The following is a 16214-nucleotide window of genomic DNA, read 5'->3' as shown; positions in this document are numbered from 1 at the left end:
ACCCCACCTCTACTAAAAATACAAAAATTAGTTGGGCATGGTGGCACGCGCCTGTAGTCCCAGCTATTCGAAAGGTTGAGGCAGGAGAATTGCTAGATCCTGGGAGGCGGAGGTTACAGTGAGCTGAGATCCTGCCATTGTATTCCAGCCTGGTGACAGTGAGATTCGGCCTCCAAGAAAAAAAGGTCGGAGGCTGGAGGTTGAAGGCTCTGGAGGCTGATTCTGTCTTGTGGCACCCGTGCCCATATGTGCAGTGGCTCATTCAGACCCACAGGCTGTGGGGAGGCTGATGCTACCCTCGCCCAAGGTCACCAGTTCATAGGCACAGAGATTGGGTCCTGGGTGTGTCTGACCCCAGAGCCTGAGAAGCGTCCAAAGGAACATGCCAGGGGCACTTGTCCAGTCGGCCTCCTACAAGCCCCCATGCTGCTCTGGCATCGTTTCTGGGCTCGCCGTCCTGGCAGGGCTGAGCGTGGGAAGGTGTGCCAAGGAAGGACCAAGAGGCACTGGCTAGTCAACACCTCAGGGCCTCCCTTTGGCTTTGTAGCTGCTCCCAGCATGGATGGGGAGGGCTCCCGAATAGACCTCACCCCTGGTTCCCCAACCCCCACTTTGCCTGGCTGAAATCTAGCCAGGTAGGGACAGGCAGCAGACTGGGTGGGGTACATGTGGCTCCCTAGTGGCCATGGGCTGTCCTGAGTAAGGCCTGGCATTATAGAAGCCCTGAGTGAGAAAGCAGAAATGCCCAGGATTCACCAAGCAGCCCTGGGGAGTCCTTTGCCCTCCCTGGCCCTGTGGGCCACAGTCCCCGGGGGTAGGCTAGAGGCTAGAGGGGGCCCAAGGATGCCATTATCTCAACACCAGCTTACCCTAGGCCTTGCCTCCTAGTGGACTCATCCTTCAAGGTTGCAAGACCCTGGCAAGAATGCCTCCCGCCCTCTGCCCAGGGCCTGTGCCCCGCCTCCAGGATGGCAACCTGCCCAGGCCCCCCAACCCTGCCAGGTGGAAATCCAGGGTCCATCACCCATAACAACCTTGGGGCTCAGGGTTGGGGAGACTGAATTCCAAATGGACGCTGGGGCTATGAGTGAACCAGGTAAATCTTGGCCTCACCGGGCACTTCAGAGCTTCTCTGTGGCTTCCCCAGCCCCGTCCAGCCCTGCCTTGCCTTTGAGCACTTCCCCCAGTCAAGAAGCTGGGGACATTCATATCTGCTCTCTGCTTAACCACGCCTTCCTGTCCCTGTACTTAGCTGACCACCTTGCCAACACCGCCAGAATTGTGAGTTTCTAACCCCTATCCCCTGCCAAAGTCATAGTGCCCGAATATTCAAGGCCCTTAGTGATCAAACCCCAATGTCTTCATCACAGGCCGTGAGGTTGAGCCCAGAGAGAGGAAAGGACTGGTCTGAGGCCACACACACAGCAGCAGCATTCTGCCTCTAGCTCGCAGGCTCCTGGTCACCTCTCCTGCACTGAAAGGGCTGGTTCCCAGACCAAGGCACCCTGTCCCCATCCCATCAAATGTCAGACAGCTCCCAGGAGGCCCAGCCAGTGGCTGGCCAGAGGGGTGGCAGCAGTGGAGGGCAGTTAGTCTCTGTGGAAGAGATAAGAGTGGGGTGGCTACGCAGATAAAAGGGTATCCGCTTTGTGGGTGGTGGGGGGCATCTGCAGGGCCCCAGGCCTAGGCTGTGTGTGTGTGTGTGTGTCTGTGTGTGTGTGTGTCTGTGTCTGTGTGTGTGTGTGTGTGTGTGTCTGTGTGTGTGTGTGTCTGTGTGTGTGTGTCTGCGGCACCAGAGGCAGATTCTCCTCGGGTGTCTGGCTGGATACTCCAAAGCCCTCTGGACCCAGCGGGACGGGAGAGGAAGTCTACTAAGTTGGCCAGGGCAGAGCTGGCAGCTGCCGAGGCTAGGCTTGGGCTGATGTCAGGAGCGGCCGGCCCTTGCTTGTGTGACACACTGCCTCGGGGACATCAGGACTCCTCAGCTGACCTGGCTGCACCATCCCCCGAGAGATATGCCCCTCTGGATAAGAAGCTGCCTCTCAAAGAGTCCCTGTTCAAACATTTGAGAGGGAAATGGGGTGCTGTGTGGAAGGCTTGCCCCAGGCTGAAATGCCAGTGCCCATGAGACTATTTTTAGAAAAAAAAATTTTTTTTTTTTGCTTGAGATGGAGTCTTGCTGTGGTGCCAGGCTGGAGTGCAGTGGCAGGATATCGGCTCACTGCCACCTCCGCCTCCCAGGTTCAAACGATTCTCCTGCCTCAGCCTCCTGAGTAGCTGGGATTACGGGTGCCCACCACCATGCCCAGCTAATTTTTGTATTTTTAGTAGAGACGGGGTTTCACCAGGTTGACCAGGATGGTCTCGATCTCCTGACCTTGTGATCCACCCGCCTCGGCCTCCCAAAGTGCTGGGATTACAGGCGTGAGCCACTGCGCCCGGTCTCGTTTTCCTTCTCTAACCAGACTGGCTTCATACACAGGACAAGCAGCCACCCAGCGCACTAAGATTTCAGGACCCCGTCCCCATTGTCTTCCACCGTCACAAATGCTTTGCTTTGTATTTTAAAGGCATTCAGGTCTTTTTCTTCTACATTGTCCCATTCAAGAGCAAGTGTCCAAGATAAAGAGTGACAGCAGCCAGGCCAAGTGGTAGTGCTGGCTCATTGCCCCAGGACATAGTGTGTGTGTGGGGACCCTTGAGAAACCCACTGCCTGTTCTGTCACAAAAGAGATAGTTTCCCCCCTGTCCCCCCCCAGCCACTCCCCACATGCCAGGCAGGGGCTGGCTCCTGGGCATCATCACTTCCAACATCTACCTGGGCTGGGAGACCCATAGTAGCAAATGTTGGTGATTGAAGGAACAAAGCAACGCTGTGGTTTTGGCTTCCTTTGGGATCTGTTTTTCCTCTGGGCCCAGGTCTCTCGTGCAGACAGTAAAAGGAACACTGGCCAGGTGAGGTGGCTCACGCCTGTAATCCCAGCACTTTGGGAGGCTGAGGCGGGTGGATCACGAGGTCAAGAGTTTGAGACCAGCCTGGCCAACATAGTGAAACCCCATCTCTACTAACAATACAAAAAATTAGCCAAATGTGGTGGCACACACCTGTAGTCCCAGCTGCTTGGGAGGCTGAGGTAGGAAAATCGCTTGAACCGAACTGGGAGGAGGAGGTTGCAGAGAGCCAAGATGGCACCACTGCATTCCAGCCTGGGTGACAGCAGAAGACTGCGTCTCAAAAAAAAAAAAAGAACACAGTTTTTCAGAGGTTTCACCAAAGCCTTTTTTTACAAACCTGGCCTCTGTGCCCTAAGCCTTTGTTCTGAGATGAAGAGACCAACAGATGGAGAAGGGGGAGCTCAGCTCAGGACTGAGAGGGTGACCTGCTTCCAGGGGCTCTAGCATGGGGGACATTGGGACAAAGCAAAGATTTCCCCAATAGTGATGGATCCCAGGGGGTCGGAGAAACCTAGGAGTGGCAGCTGAGGGCGGGGCCTCCCAGGGGTCTGCGAAGCAAGTTACCAGGTAACTGCCCTTGGCCACCACCAGGGGCAGCAAGGAGCACGCCCCGCCCCACACTGGCACAGATGCTCCGGGTGCCCCTGGGTGGCGCTGCAGGCTCTGCTGTCGTGGGTCCTCGATGTTAGCATCTCCCTGGTGAGCCCCTCGGAGCCAGCGTGCAGCGATCCCTACCAGGGTATGGATGGAGCCCTGCCAGGCCAGGGATGGAGGGAATGCCATTCAGAGCCTGCCCTGGGTCAGGGTGCCCGCATGGCACCAGGAGCAAGCAGGATTTAAACAGGTGGGACAGGAAGGGGGTGTCCCCACAGAGGAAACAGCCTGTGCAGAAACCCTGAATGCAAGCCACACTGGGCGTGCCTTTGAGGCAGGAAGTACCTTTCAAGGAGCATCCAGTCTTACCCTCGGTTGAAAACTGAGGCTCAGAGAAGGCAAAGAACTTGTCCCAGGTGACAGAGCAAATGGTAACCCCGGGGCATTGGGTTATATGCATAAAATTTGTGAATAAACTTCTGTGCCTGCTGCTCTGCCCTTTGCCAAGAGCCTTTCTTCCATCACCGTAGGTGCTACTGCTCAGAGGGGTCAAGGAACTCCCCCGAGGTCACAGAGCCTGCTTCCTGGCAGAGACAGGACTTACCCCGACCCCACCCCCAAGTCTGTCTGACTTGAGTGGATCAGGGTGGGGCTGGGTGACCACACCTGGAGAAGCGCAGGTACCTCACTCACAACCAAGCTGAAGGGGTTGCCACCCTCTGCTTCCCCCACCTGCCAGGAGGTCTCTGCTGGCACTACCCTTGGCTGGGAGGCCATGGGGAGCTTTGGGCTGTCTGCTCCTGGGCCTGGGAGATGATGTGAGCCAAGGAGGGCCTCCCCCAGTGCTCCCCTGCCTCAGAAGTCAGGGTGAAGGAAGCAGGACCCAGACATCCCATCTGTCTGTCTGTCATCCTCAGAAAACACACACCAAGGTCTCCTGGGCCAGCTCTGGGCTGCCACCAGCCTCCAGCAGCGAATGAGGTCAGTATTCTAGGTGCTGTCACAGAGACCCTGGCCACAGGCTGGGCAGGGCAGGGGAGGAGCCCTGTGGGTCCAAGAGAACATCCTAGAAGGGGGGCCCCTTGGAAGAGCAGCAAGAGCTCATGGGAATGTGCAGATGGCCCTGCCCTGCAGAGAGGAAGCAGGTGCGAGACTGTGGTGATCAGCTTTAGCCCTGAGAGGAGCTTTCTAGCTGTCTCGGAAGAGAAGATGTTCATGGGCAGCCACACTCAGGGCCAGTTTGTGTGTGTGTGTGTGTGTGGAGTGGGGGTGGGCTGATGAGGCAGCGCAGGCTTCCCTTCCAGCTCCATCCCTGGAGGATGGTTCTGGGAAGGGCCAAACAGGAATTGGCAGAATTCGCACCTTTTCCGTCTCCCAAAGAGAACCCAGTCCAGACCAATGGAAGCCCAGACAAAGTGGGGGGCAATCCCTGCAGCTGGTGGGGCGACCCGGGCTCCCACTCCAGAAAGGCCTCAGAGACATCCTCACTCAGCTAATTTTTCAAGCTGCCGACCATCAGATGAAACCCTCGGCTCGGTTTGGAGCTGCTGGGGTGTGTGGGTGCTGGGGACTGAGTGATCCAGCCAGATCTTCTTCCCAATTCTGGGTGCCCCAAGAAGCAACTCAAAGCCCTCCACATAACTGTCCAAAACACACAGGCACAGTCCAGCCATCGCTAGACGAGCCCGAGACCTGACTCCAGGGACTCGGGGACAGGAATGGCCACACTGCGGGGGTCCAGCTTCTTCACTGCAGTAACTACAGGCAGGCACCTGGTCCCCGGTGGGCTTCAGGGAGATTGATGTTGCCTTCTTGGGACATGGGGCAAAGGCTGGTGGCCCACTGGGTGGGGCCCTTTGATGCCCCCATCATAGAGGGCTGTGGGAGGCCAGTGCAGGTCCAGAGCCACAACCATCTTCCCCAACCCGTGTCCAGAGGTGTCTACAGACACGGCCCCCAGGCCTGGGTCCTCATCTGCTGGGCCTGCTCATCCGATCATGCAGAAGGGTCAAGTGACTTGAAGCCCAGCATGCACAGGAAGTGAATAGGCCCTGGGGCAGGTCCAAGTCCAGACAGCCATGGGCATCTAGAGCTGAAGGGAGCTCCTCAGCGTTCCCTGCCCCCGCCCCAACAACACACACAGGGCTGAGAGCCTGAATGCTGTTGGGGCATCTGGGCAGACGCCAGCTTCAAAACTCATGCAAATTTACCACTCCACTCCATAATACATCTGGATGTATTTTAATATTAAAAATAACAGCTTTCCCCTGATTCTTGCTCTAGGAAAATGTGCTATGCTCTCCTTCCCTCTACCCCGTCCCATTAAGCCCAAAGCCAAGGCCTAGGGCTGCTGAACACACATGTGAGGGGGCTGAGGGGAAGATAACAGTACCAGGAGGGCAGGCAGGGCACCCCGAGGCTGGCCAGTGGAGGGGCAGTGTTGTCGATCCCGCCAGGGGCTGGCTTGGCTGCTGGTGCCCTGAGCCATTCTGTGCCCGCGGGGGTGCTGCCTTCAGTGATGGAGGTAGGTGTCCAGCCAGATGTCACCAGACTTCTTCAGGGACCTGGGAGGTTGGCGTGGGTGTTAGGAGCTCAGTTGCAAGATGCTTACACCCTATATCCCCCATGGTAAGTGTCAGTGGAAATATCCCATTCCGTGTGGGTTCCCTTCCCTGGGGGCAGGCAGCGATGCGGGACCCAGGGGCTGGGTTGTGAGAACAGCTGAGTGCTCATTCTCTGGAGTGGAATCTAGGCCAGGTGAGCGATGTGGGGTAGGGGAGCTGGACGGTAGCCAAGGCCAAGTTCAGGCATGAGCCTCGGGGGAGCTGTCCCTCCTGCACCCAGTTCTCTATCGCCTCCTTCTGCTGGGCGCTGCAACCCAGAGATAGAACCTGCCCACCCAATGTTGGGCCCAATATTGAGCAGAGGAGCCAGAAACGTCAACAACTTGCTAGGAAGCTCCGTGCCAGGTGCTCTAAAGGGGCTGTGCCAAATGCCAGGGGCCCAAAGCATCAGGCTGGGAGGGGTCATGGAGAAGTGGGCATCTGAACACCAGTACAGGAAGGAAGGGCATCCAAGTAAGAGGAACAGCGTGTGCAAAGGCACAGAGGTGTGAGACCTAGAATCTGGCCTCTGTTCCCCATCTCCAAGGTGGCCACAGGGCTGAGTGGCCTCCACTCTACTCTTTCCACTTCAACTCCTGCCTGCCAGTCATTCCCAGTAGGGGCGGCTTTCCAAGATGCAAGCTGGGCATGTCCCTCCTCTGAGCGCCTGCATGCCTGCCTCAGTTATCTATGCCATGAGCTTGGCATTCAGGGTCAAATGCTCTCTGCCTGAACACTCTTCGCCAGATGTCCCCAGGGTGAGGCCTCTCCCCTCCTCCCTGTCCCTGCTCACATGCCAGCCTGTCGATACTGCCCATCCTACCACCTTATTAAAAATGCAGCCCCAGCTGGGTGTGGTGGCGCATGCCTGTAATCCTAGCACTTAGGGAGGCTGAGGCGGGCGGATCATGAGGTCAGGAGATTGAGACCAGCCTGGCCAACATGGTCAAACTCTGTTGCTATTTAAAAAAAAAAAAAACTATAAAAATTAGCTGGGCGTGGTGGCGGGTGCCTATAATCCCAGCTACTTGGGAGGCTGAAGCAGGAGAATCACTTGAATCCTCGAGACAGAGGTTGCAGTGAACTGAGATCCCACCACTGCAGTCCAGCCTGGGCGACAGAGTGAGACTGTCTCAAAAATAAACAAACAAAAAATCATATCTCAGGCGGCCAAGAGATGGTAGATCCCCTCACATGCCCTCCAAAAAGTACCCTCTGTATAGCAGGCTTGCAGGGTGAACTTCATGCAGGTGGTCCTTATGAACTTGCCGACCACTGGAGATTGAAAAACGTCTACAGGAGGGGGTTCTCTGTGCCATGAGCTTGGCATTTAGGGTCAAGCATCAGTTATCAGACAGTTTTGCTTGAAGATGCATAGCCCTTGCCATCCAACAGGCTGTGTTCCTACAGTGGGAGATCAAAACAGGCTCCAGGGAGCTTCCTGCCTTCTTGGAGCTGAGCAAACAGCAAGCAGTTAAAATAACAAATAAGTAAATTACAGAAAATGGGAGATGTGCTTTGGCAAAACAATAAAAGCCCCTCAGGGTGGGGAGAGGTGAGGGGAGCAGGTGACCAGGCAGGGGCTGCATTTTTTTTTTTTTTTTTTTGAGACAAGAGTCTCACTTTGTCTCCCAGGCTGGAGTGCAGTGGTGCGATCTCGGCTCACTGCAACCTCTGCCTCCCAGGTTCAATCAATTCTCTTGCCTCAGCCTCCTGAGTAGCTGGGACTACAGGTGCATGTTGCCATGCTCGGCTAGTTTTTTGTATTATTTTAGTAGATATGAGGTTTCACCGTGTTGCCCAGGCTGGTCTCGAACTCCTGACCTCAACTGATCTGCCTACCTCAGCCTCCCCAAGTGCTGGGATTACAAGCATGAGCCACCGCTCCCAGCCCTGTGACACGGCTTCTGTTCATAAGTCCCTATTAAGTGTTTCTTTCCGAGAAACTGGATCTGTCAGCTTCTTTCCTTCAGCCTTTGGGGGTAGGTTTGCATAGAGCATAGACTTGCGCACCACAGACACCGCTGTGTTTGTGGGACAGCCCGAGTCTGCGGTAGGTGCTCCAGAAATTCTTGCTGTGTGCATGAAGGCTGGGGAAGCGGGGAAGGGCATGGGACGAGGACAGAAAGACCTGAATGGCAGCTCTTAGGGAGGGGCCCGTAAGGCTCAGAGGCCCCGGCAGGGCAGAAGGAGGCTGACCTGGACAAGAGCAGGCATAGACCCCGGGGAAGCCACCGGAGCCAAGGGTTCGGGCTGCAGCCTCACCTGACAATGTCCACCAGCGCAGTAAGGAAGGGCTTCACCTCATAGCTAAGGCCGTGCTTGGCACACAGCGACTTGACCAGCGGGGCCACCCGGCTGTAGTTGTGTCTCGGCATCCTGGGAAAGAGGCTGGGGGCGGGGAGCGTGTGCTGGCACCTGAACTGGGAGGTTTCCAGCGAGAGGCCCTGCCCACTGGTCTCCTTCCACGACCCACTCCCCACTTCCCACAGGCCCCCAGCACCCGCACTCACTGGTGCTCGATCTGGAAGTCGAGGTGGCCGCTGAACCAGTCGACGAAAGGCGAGGGCTCCACGTTGCAGGTGGCTACCAGCTGTCGGAAGCCGGCGGGGCACAGGTGAGGAGCCGTCGCAGATCCCCGATCCCACGGCACTGTCCCCCACCTGGCAGCCCCACCAGGGCCTCATCCCTCCTTTGCCAGCTGGCTCCTAGCTGGGATACTCCCCGCCCCACCCAGGATGGGCCCCACCCAGCCCCCCTACTGCTGCCCACCTGAGAGCTGACCCAGTCCCGGTGCTTCTCATGGCCGATCTCCTTGGGGATGTGGTTTATCTGTGTGATCCACACAAACCAGTGGCTCTCCAGGACCCTGTGGAGGAGGCTTGGGCACTGCCCTAGGTCCAGCTCACCACTGAGGCACCCTGAGTGGAGGCTGGAGGGCGGCTGTCCCTGGGTGGCCTCGGCTTCCTTATCTGTACAATAGGATTGAGGTAATCGCCCCCTTGCCAGTGTTTAAAGAAACTGAATGGAGCAGTGTCCACTGTGAGGCTGAGCCCAGAGCAGCCCTGCTCTCAAAGGAGGACACCCATGGGGCCACTTACAAGCCACACCATGCTCCCTAAACCCGCCGACCCTGGGCTTCTCTCACGCTTGTGTTTATGTGATTCCGCCAGTGAGCCAGGGAGGCAGTAACCCCGGGCCCATTTTGCAGACAGAAAAAGGGAGGCTTTGGTGGGGGGTGCAGTGGAGTCACCTGTCACCTGTGTGTGACCTCACCACTCCCTGCCATACCTGACAGCAACAAAGAAGAGCAGCACCCCAGGGACGCCGTAGAAGGGGAGGTAGGATAAGAAGAAGCGGGCATAGAAGCTGGCGGCCCAGAGCAAGTCCTGCAGAGGAGGGCAGAGGCGACACGGAGGGGTCATCAGGCGCCCGGGGGTCTGGAGGCCTGGCAGGTGGGAGGGGGACCTCAGGTTCCAACCCTTCTGCCTGATTTGCCTCAGAACCCAGGACAGGTCACCACCCCCTCTGGTTTTCTCAGTTGGGTAAAGGAACAGGGTCCTTGCCTTGCCAGCTCACAGGGCTGACCTTAGAGATGAAGGTGTCATGCAGGGTGTGTTGAGGAAGGTCCTGCCAGGGACACAGAGGCCTGGCAGAGGTGGCCCAGCAATTCCTTCTAAGAGGACACCCTCATTGAGAGAGACCTCCACACCTTCCATTCCTCAACCCCCACACGCACGCAGTCACTGGCACACTTGCTCTCCTGCTGCGCGCACACATGCAAACCACACCGTGGCACGCACATGTGTACCCAGTGTGCCTTCATGGGCAGGTACTGTCCCCCGAGACACTACCTCCTGCCACAGCAGCCGGATGCCCGCGGTTCTGGGCAACCCCACTCACCGCCCACTGCATGCACACCAGCATGTACGCCAGATTTTCCACTTCAAAGTTCACCAGGATGAGCATCGGTGGGCCAACTGCAAGAAGGGGCATGAGTGTGCTCAGGAGTGGGGCCGGGCCACCGAGGCAGGTGGGCAGCAGAGTGAGGGGCTGTTACCCCAGGAATGCTCCTGGGACCTCCTGCACCCAGTTCTGGTCACATCCATCTGGTGGTGCTGGTCACGTCCATCTGGGATGACCCCACATCGCCCCTGACCCTGTGTCCAAGCCTCCCCAGGCTGTCCTCATCCCACAACCTCCCACCTCCCTTCTGCCACAGGTCAGGGCCAGCCTTGAGTGCTCGTTCTGTCCGCCCCAACAATGGCCCAAAGTGTCTAGGGCCCCAGACCGCTCTAGTGTGAGGGAAGGAAGAAATTCTAAGTGGGGCTTGAGGAAGCTCCCAGCAGGGCTGTGATGGCCTGTGGCTGCCAGGTGTCCCACGCAGGGCAAACAGCTGGGGAAAGTCATGGTGCTGGGACAGTATGTACAGGCTGCAGAGGCTGGGTGGGTGCCATGACAAGGAAGTGGAGGTGGCTGGGAGTGGTCCAGGACAGCAGGGAGGACAGTGCAGGCCCAGGGACACCCCCACCCCAGGAGGACAGATGGACACTCACTCAGGAAGAAGTACAGGTGCTGGTGGTTGTAGGGTAGGTACCTGCGTTTCTTCTTGCCGTACTGTGGAGACAGGCAGTGGCTGGAGACAGCAGCTCTCCAGGCCACCTCCTTCTCCCAGGCAAGGTCACAGGGCTGGCTGGGGCCAAGGGTCAAAGGCAACTCTAGATTCTAGCAACCAGGTTGGTTGTCCCCAGCAGGTTGGGAGGTAGGAAGGAAAGACACGGGAGCAGGGCTCAGCCCAGCTAGAGTGAAGGCGAGATCAGGAAATAAGTCAGGGGCTAGGTCAAGGGTTAGATCAGAGGCTAGGTCAGGGGCTAGATCAGGGGCTAGGTCAGGGGCTAGGTCAGGGGCTAGATCAGGGGCTAGAACAGGGGCTAGATCAGGGGCTAGGTCAGGGGCTAGGTCAGGGGCTAGATCAGGGGCTAGAACAGGGGCTAGATCAAGGGCTAGGTCAGGGGCTAGGTCAGGGGCTAGATCACGGGCTAGGTCAGGGGCTAGATCAGGGGCTAGATCAGGAACTAGGTCAGGGGCTAGATCAGGGGCTAGAACAGGGGCCAGATCAGGAACTAGGTCAGGGGCTAGATCAGGGGCTAGATCAGGAGCTAGGTCAGGGGCTAGGTCAGGGGCTAGATCAGGGGCTAGGTCAGGAACTAGATCAGGGGTTAGGTCAGGGGCTAGAACAGGGGCTAGATCAGGGGCTAGGTCAGGGGCTAGATCAGGGGCTAGGTCAGGGGCTAGATCAGGGGCTAGGTCAGGGGCTAGGTCAGGGGCTAGGTCAGGGGCTAGGTCAGGGGCTAGATCAGGGGCTAGGTCAGGAGCTAGATCAGGGGTTAGGTCAGGGGCTAGAACAGGGGCTAGATCAGGGGCTAGGTCAGGGGCTAGATCAGGGGCTAGGTCAGGGGCTAGAACAGGAACTAGGTCAGGAGCTAGATCAGGGGTTAGGTCAGGGGCTAGAACAGGGGCTAGATCAGGGGCTAGGTCAGGGGCTAGACCAGGGGCTAGATCAGGATCTAGGTCAGGTTCTAGATCAGGGGCTAGGTCAGGGGCTAGAACAGGGGCTAAATCAGGGGCTAGGTCAGGGGCTAGATCAGGGGCTAGATCAGGAACTAGGTCGGGGCTAGATCAGGGGCTAGATCAGGGGCTAGAACAGGGGCTAGATCAGGAACTAGGTCAGGGGCTAGATCAGGGGCTAGGTCAGGAGCTAGGTCAGGGGCTAGGTCAGGGGCTAGGTCAGGGGCTAGATCAGGAACTAGGTCAGGGGCTAGGTCAGGGGCAGAGTGGGGACTCATTGCATTAGGTCCCCTGAGCTGCAGGCCCAGCCAGAGGGTGTCCACATCCCTCCCCACCCACCTCGATGGATGACTCCCCCAGGAGGAAGAACGGTGCCACTGTGACGTCTGGGTCTTTGTGGAAGATGTTGGGCTTGGCGTGGTGCTGGAAATGACGGAAGTTCCACCAGTGGGCGGAGAAGCCCTGTGGGGTGGGAGAGGGCTCTTAGGGGCAGGCTGTGCCTCCCACTCTGTGCCCACACACTTGGGTAGACCCAGCGCCTCTTCCCCAGCTCAGCACCCGGCTGCCCACCCATCCCCGCCCTCACCTTTAGCTGCCCCATCACGAACTTCTGGGCCACGTGGTTCCACCGGGATTTCTTGAAGACAGAGACATGGCCCAGGTCATGCTGCAGACACCAGGACTGAGCCTGGGGACACAGGCAGGGTCAGAAGCTGTTGGGAAGGACGGAGCCCCAGCAAACTCTTTCAGCTTGCCGGGTACCCCTGCGTGAATGCTCCATTTCAAGACCCTTGTGGGCCAGCGTCCTCTTTTTACAGATGAGAACTGAGTCCCAGGGAGGTGGAGGGGCTTGTGTCATGAAGCTGCAAGGCAGCAGCCTATGGCGCCATGGCCCTGTGCTTGATTGATATTTTTTTTTTTTAAGAGACAGGGTCTCACTATGTTGCCCAGGCTGGAGTGCAGTGGCTATTCACAGGCGCGATCCCACTACTGATCAGCACAGGAGTTTTGACCTGCTCTGTTTCCTACCTGGGCCGGTTCACCCCTCCTTCCATTCCTCAACCCCTGCACCCACACACAGTCACTGGCACACTCGTTCTCCTGGTGGTCCCCCACTCCTGGGAGGTCACCATATTGATGCCAAACTTAGTGGAGACACCCAATCGGCCTAGCTCACTACAGCCCAGAACTCCTGGGCTCACGCGATCCTCCAGCCTCAGCCTCCCAAGTAGCTGGGACTACATGCACGCGCCACTGTGCTCGGCAGGATTTGTTAAATAAGGGACTTCTTGGATCATCTGGAATGCAGCTTGACCCACACACACACCTGATAGGACTTCAGGCTGTTCACTCATTCATCCATTTATTCGCCCATTCATCCGTTCAAGGCCCATTCATTCATTTAGCAAATATGTTCCCAATGCCCAGGTGTACTGGGGCCTATGTCAGTTGGGCAGTTAGGGCAATTGCAACACAGAGCTGGGGTCACCTGGGAGATGGCCAGGATGAAGGCGGCCAGGGTGCTGGGCACCCAACCAGGACCCAGGAGGTAGATGAGGAGCCAGGCCAGCACCTCCATGGCCAGGATGTGGCCCAGCAGGAAAGCAAAGAAGGTAGGACTGGCATCAAACAGCTTCATGTCCTCGGCTGCCTGGTGCAGGGCTCGGAAGTCCTCGACCAGCTGCGTCTGCCATAGCAGAGGAGCCGGTCAGCCAGGGAAGCAATTCCTCCCCACCCCCATTCTCCTGGAGCCCCAGCCACTCCTCCCAGCACCAGGCCCAAGGGGCGTGTGCAAAGGGGAATGAAGTGACAAGAACATCCAGCCCAGGATGTGAGCTGGAGCACTGGCTGGTGATGAGGCCTCCTCTCCCTCCCAAAAGGTATGGGGTGGGTAAGAGGCTGCAGTCAGGAGAGAAATCAGCTCATCAAAACCCTCCTGGTAGATGAGGATGCTGAACCACAACCGGGAAGGAGCTTGCCTCGGGATCCGAATGAGTGCCTGGCTGAACCAGATCTGGAGCCCTGGGCTTCTCAGGGCATCCCTACAGCTTCACTTTCAACTTCCTGCCGCCTGGGAGGAATGCCGAAGGAGCTGCTCCAGGCCATGTCTCGATGTCTCCCTCCCAGCCCTCCAGCCATCCCACTTCCTCAGGGGCCGAGCCTCCCCCAGGGCCCTGCTCACATTCAGGGGTCCATCCTGGCTGGGTTCCTCTGGGGCCAGTTCTCCAATCAGCAGGGGCTGCAGGAACTTGCGCACAAAATCGAGATCTTGATGGAAGACACGGAAGGCATCCTGAAGGAGAGCAGACAGTCAGGCGGACGGACAGACAGACACAGCTGAGAAGCACAGTAGCAGCCAGCAGAGACAGGCGGAAGAACTACGGATGGATGGGCAGAGCAGACCACAGATGGACAGAAAGTCAGTCGGCTGATGAATAGTCAAAGGCATGGGACCAAGTGGGTCTGCTGTGCCCATGAGCCCTCCCTGGTCCTCCCAGGGCCCAAGGTTGTTCTGCTTTTCACCCATCACCTGCTGTGCCCCGTTCACTTCACCCAGTACAAGGGCGCTTCTCTGAACACGGTCAAACATCTACAGCTCTGGATTTACAGAAAGACCTCCCTGGAAGACTGATTTCTTTTTTTTTTTTTTTTTTTCCCCTGAGATGGAGTCTCACTCTGTTGCCCAGGCTGGAGTGCAGTGGCATGATCTCGGCTCACTGCAACCTCCAACACCCTGGTTCAAGCAATTCTCCTGCCTCAGCCTCCTGAGTTAGCTGGGTCTACAGGCTTGTGCCACCATGCCCAGCTAATTACTGTATTTTTAGAGATGGGGTTTCACCATGTTGGCCAGGATGATCTCGATCTCTTGACCTCATGATCCATCCGCCTCAGCCTCCCAAAGTGCTGGGATTACAGGTGTGAGCCACAGTGCCCAGCCCAATAAAGACACTGCCTGACTTATAAGGGTCCCAAAGTTTTTTGTTTTTGTTTTTGAGACACACTCTTGCTCTGTTGCCTAGGCTAGAGTGCTGTGGTGTGATTTTGGCTCACTGCAACCTCTGCCTTCCAGGTTCAAGCAATTCTCTGCCTCAGCCTCCCGAGTAGCTGGGATTACAGGTACCTGCTACCATGCCTGACTAATTTTTGTACTTTTAGTAGAGATGATGTTTCACCATCTTAGCCAGGCTGGTCTCGAACTCCTGACCTTGTGATCCACCTGCCTCGGCCTCACGAAGTGCTGGGATTACAGGCATGAGCCACCATGCCCTGCCATTTCTTGAACCACAAAAAAAGGTTTTGCCTTTCCAAAAAGCTTTCTGTAAGTCATACATATTTCTACTGGATGTAGAATAAAATCTGGGTCACAAACATTTGATTTACCCTGTAAATTAACCCTGTACAAACATAAGCAGTGGGCGAAGGGTAGGTAGGAAAACTTATAACTGAGGACCACTGGGTCACAGGGTGGGGGTGGATCAGTCAGGGGCCACACACATTGAGTTCTTGGGGGTTTGTGAGGAAGACACTTGAACAGTTAAACCCATTTGACTTACAAAACAAGAAGCAGGAGAAGAAAATATAATTTTTTTTTAGACAGTCTTGCTCTGTTGCCCAGGTTGGAGTGCAGTAGCACAATCTCAGCTCACTGCAAACTCTGTTTCCTGGGTTCAAGCAATTATCTTGTCTCAGTGATTATCTCCTCACCTGAGTAGCTGGGATTACAGGCACATGCCACCACGCCTGGCTAATTTTTGTGTTTTCAGTAGAGACAGGGTTTTGTCGTGTTAACCAGGTTGGTCTCCAACTCTTGACCTCAGGTGATCCGCCTACCCTGGCCTCCCAAAGTGCTAGGATTACAGGTGTGAGCCACCACGCCTGGCCTATTTTTTTTTTTTAAAGTAAATAAAGTGGGCCAGGCACTGTGGCTCACGTGTGTAATCCCAGCATTTTGTGGAGACCGAGGCACAAGGATTGCTTGAGGCCAGGAGTTCAAGACCAGCCTGGGCCACATAGTGAGACCTTGTCTCTATTTTTTTTTTTTATTTTTTATTTTAAGACAGAGTTTCACTCTCATTGCCCAGGCTAGAGTGCAAAGGCACGATCTCAGCTCATTGCAACCTCCACCTTCCGGGTTCAAGTGATTCTCCTGCCTTAGCCTCCTGAGTAGCTGGGAACACAGGCATGTGCCACCATGCCCAGCTGATTTTGTATTTTAAGTAGAGACGGGATTTTTCCATGTTAGTCAGGCTGGTCTCAAACTCCCTGCCTCAGGTAATCCACCTGCCTCAGCCTCCCAAAGTGCTGGGATTACAGGCATGAGCCACCCCACCCGGCTGCCCTTGTCTCTATTTTTCCAAAAAAAGAAAAAAAAGTAAGTAAAATTAATAATCTAATATTCTTGCAATTCTCTGTAATAGCTGGAGTTGGGGTGCAGTACAATGCAGAAGGAAGAAGGAGGAAAGAAAGAAGGTTAGAGTTGATAATCAACAAGTT

The 16214-nt window shown here is 56.3% G+C and overlaps 1 protein-coding gene across 1 annotated transcript in view; it reads right to left on the bottom strand.

Annotated features, from left to right (window-relative positions):
- Window positions 1-5774: 5774 nt before the first annotated feature.
- FADS3 (fatty acid desaturase 3) overlaps window positions 5775-16214 on the bottom strand; it is a 21384-nt gene continuing 10944 nt past the window's right edge. Inside the window, exons 2-12 of the mRNA XM_017503838.2 lie at window positions 13901-14013; window positions 13210-13405; window positions 12307-12408; window positions 12060-12182; window positions 10709-10769; window positions 10056-10132; window positions 9444-9541; window positions 8925-9021; window positions 8666-8745; window positions 8418-8543; window positions 5775-6113 (exon numbers count right to left, since the gene is read on the bottom strand). Of these exons, the coding sequence (XP_017359327.1) occupies window positions 6062-6113; window positions 8418-8543; window positions 8666-8745; window positions 8925-9021; window positions 9444-9541; window positions 10056-10132; window positions 10709-10769; window positions 12060-12182; window positions 12307-12408; window positions 13210-13405; window positions 13901-14013 (1125 nt within the window). The 3' untranslated portion in view covers window positions 5775-6061. The remainder of the gene's footprint in view (window positions 6114-8417; window positions 8544-8665; window positions 8746-8924; window positions 9022-9443; window positions 9542-10055; window positions 10133-10708; window positions 10770-12059; window positions 12183-12306; window positions 12409-13209; window positions 13406-13900; window positions 14014-16214) is intronic.

Source organism: Cebus imitator, unplaced genomic scaffold, assembly GCF_001604975.1.
Source record: "Cebus imitator isolate Cc_AM_T3 unplaced genomic scaffold, Cebus_imitator-1.0 Scaffold316, whole genome shotgun sequence".
Lineage (NCBI taxonomy): Eukaryota > Metazoa > Chordata > Mammalia > Primates > Cebidae > Cebus > Cebus imitator.
This window is presented reverse-complemented; position numbering and strand designations above follow the sequence as displayed.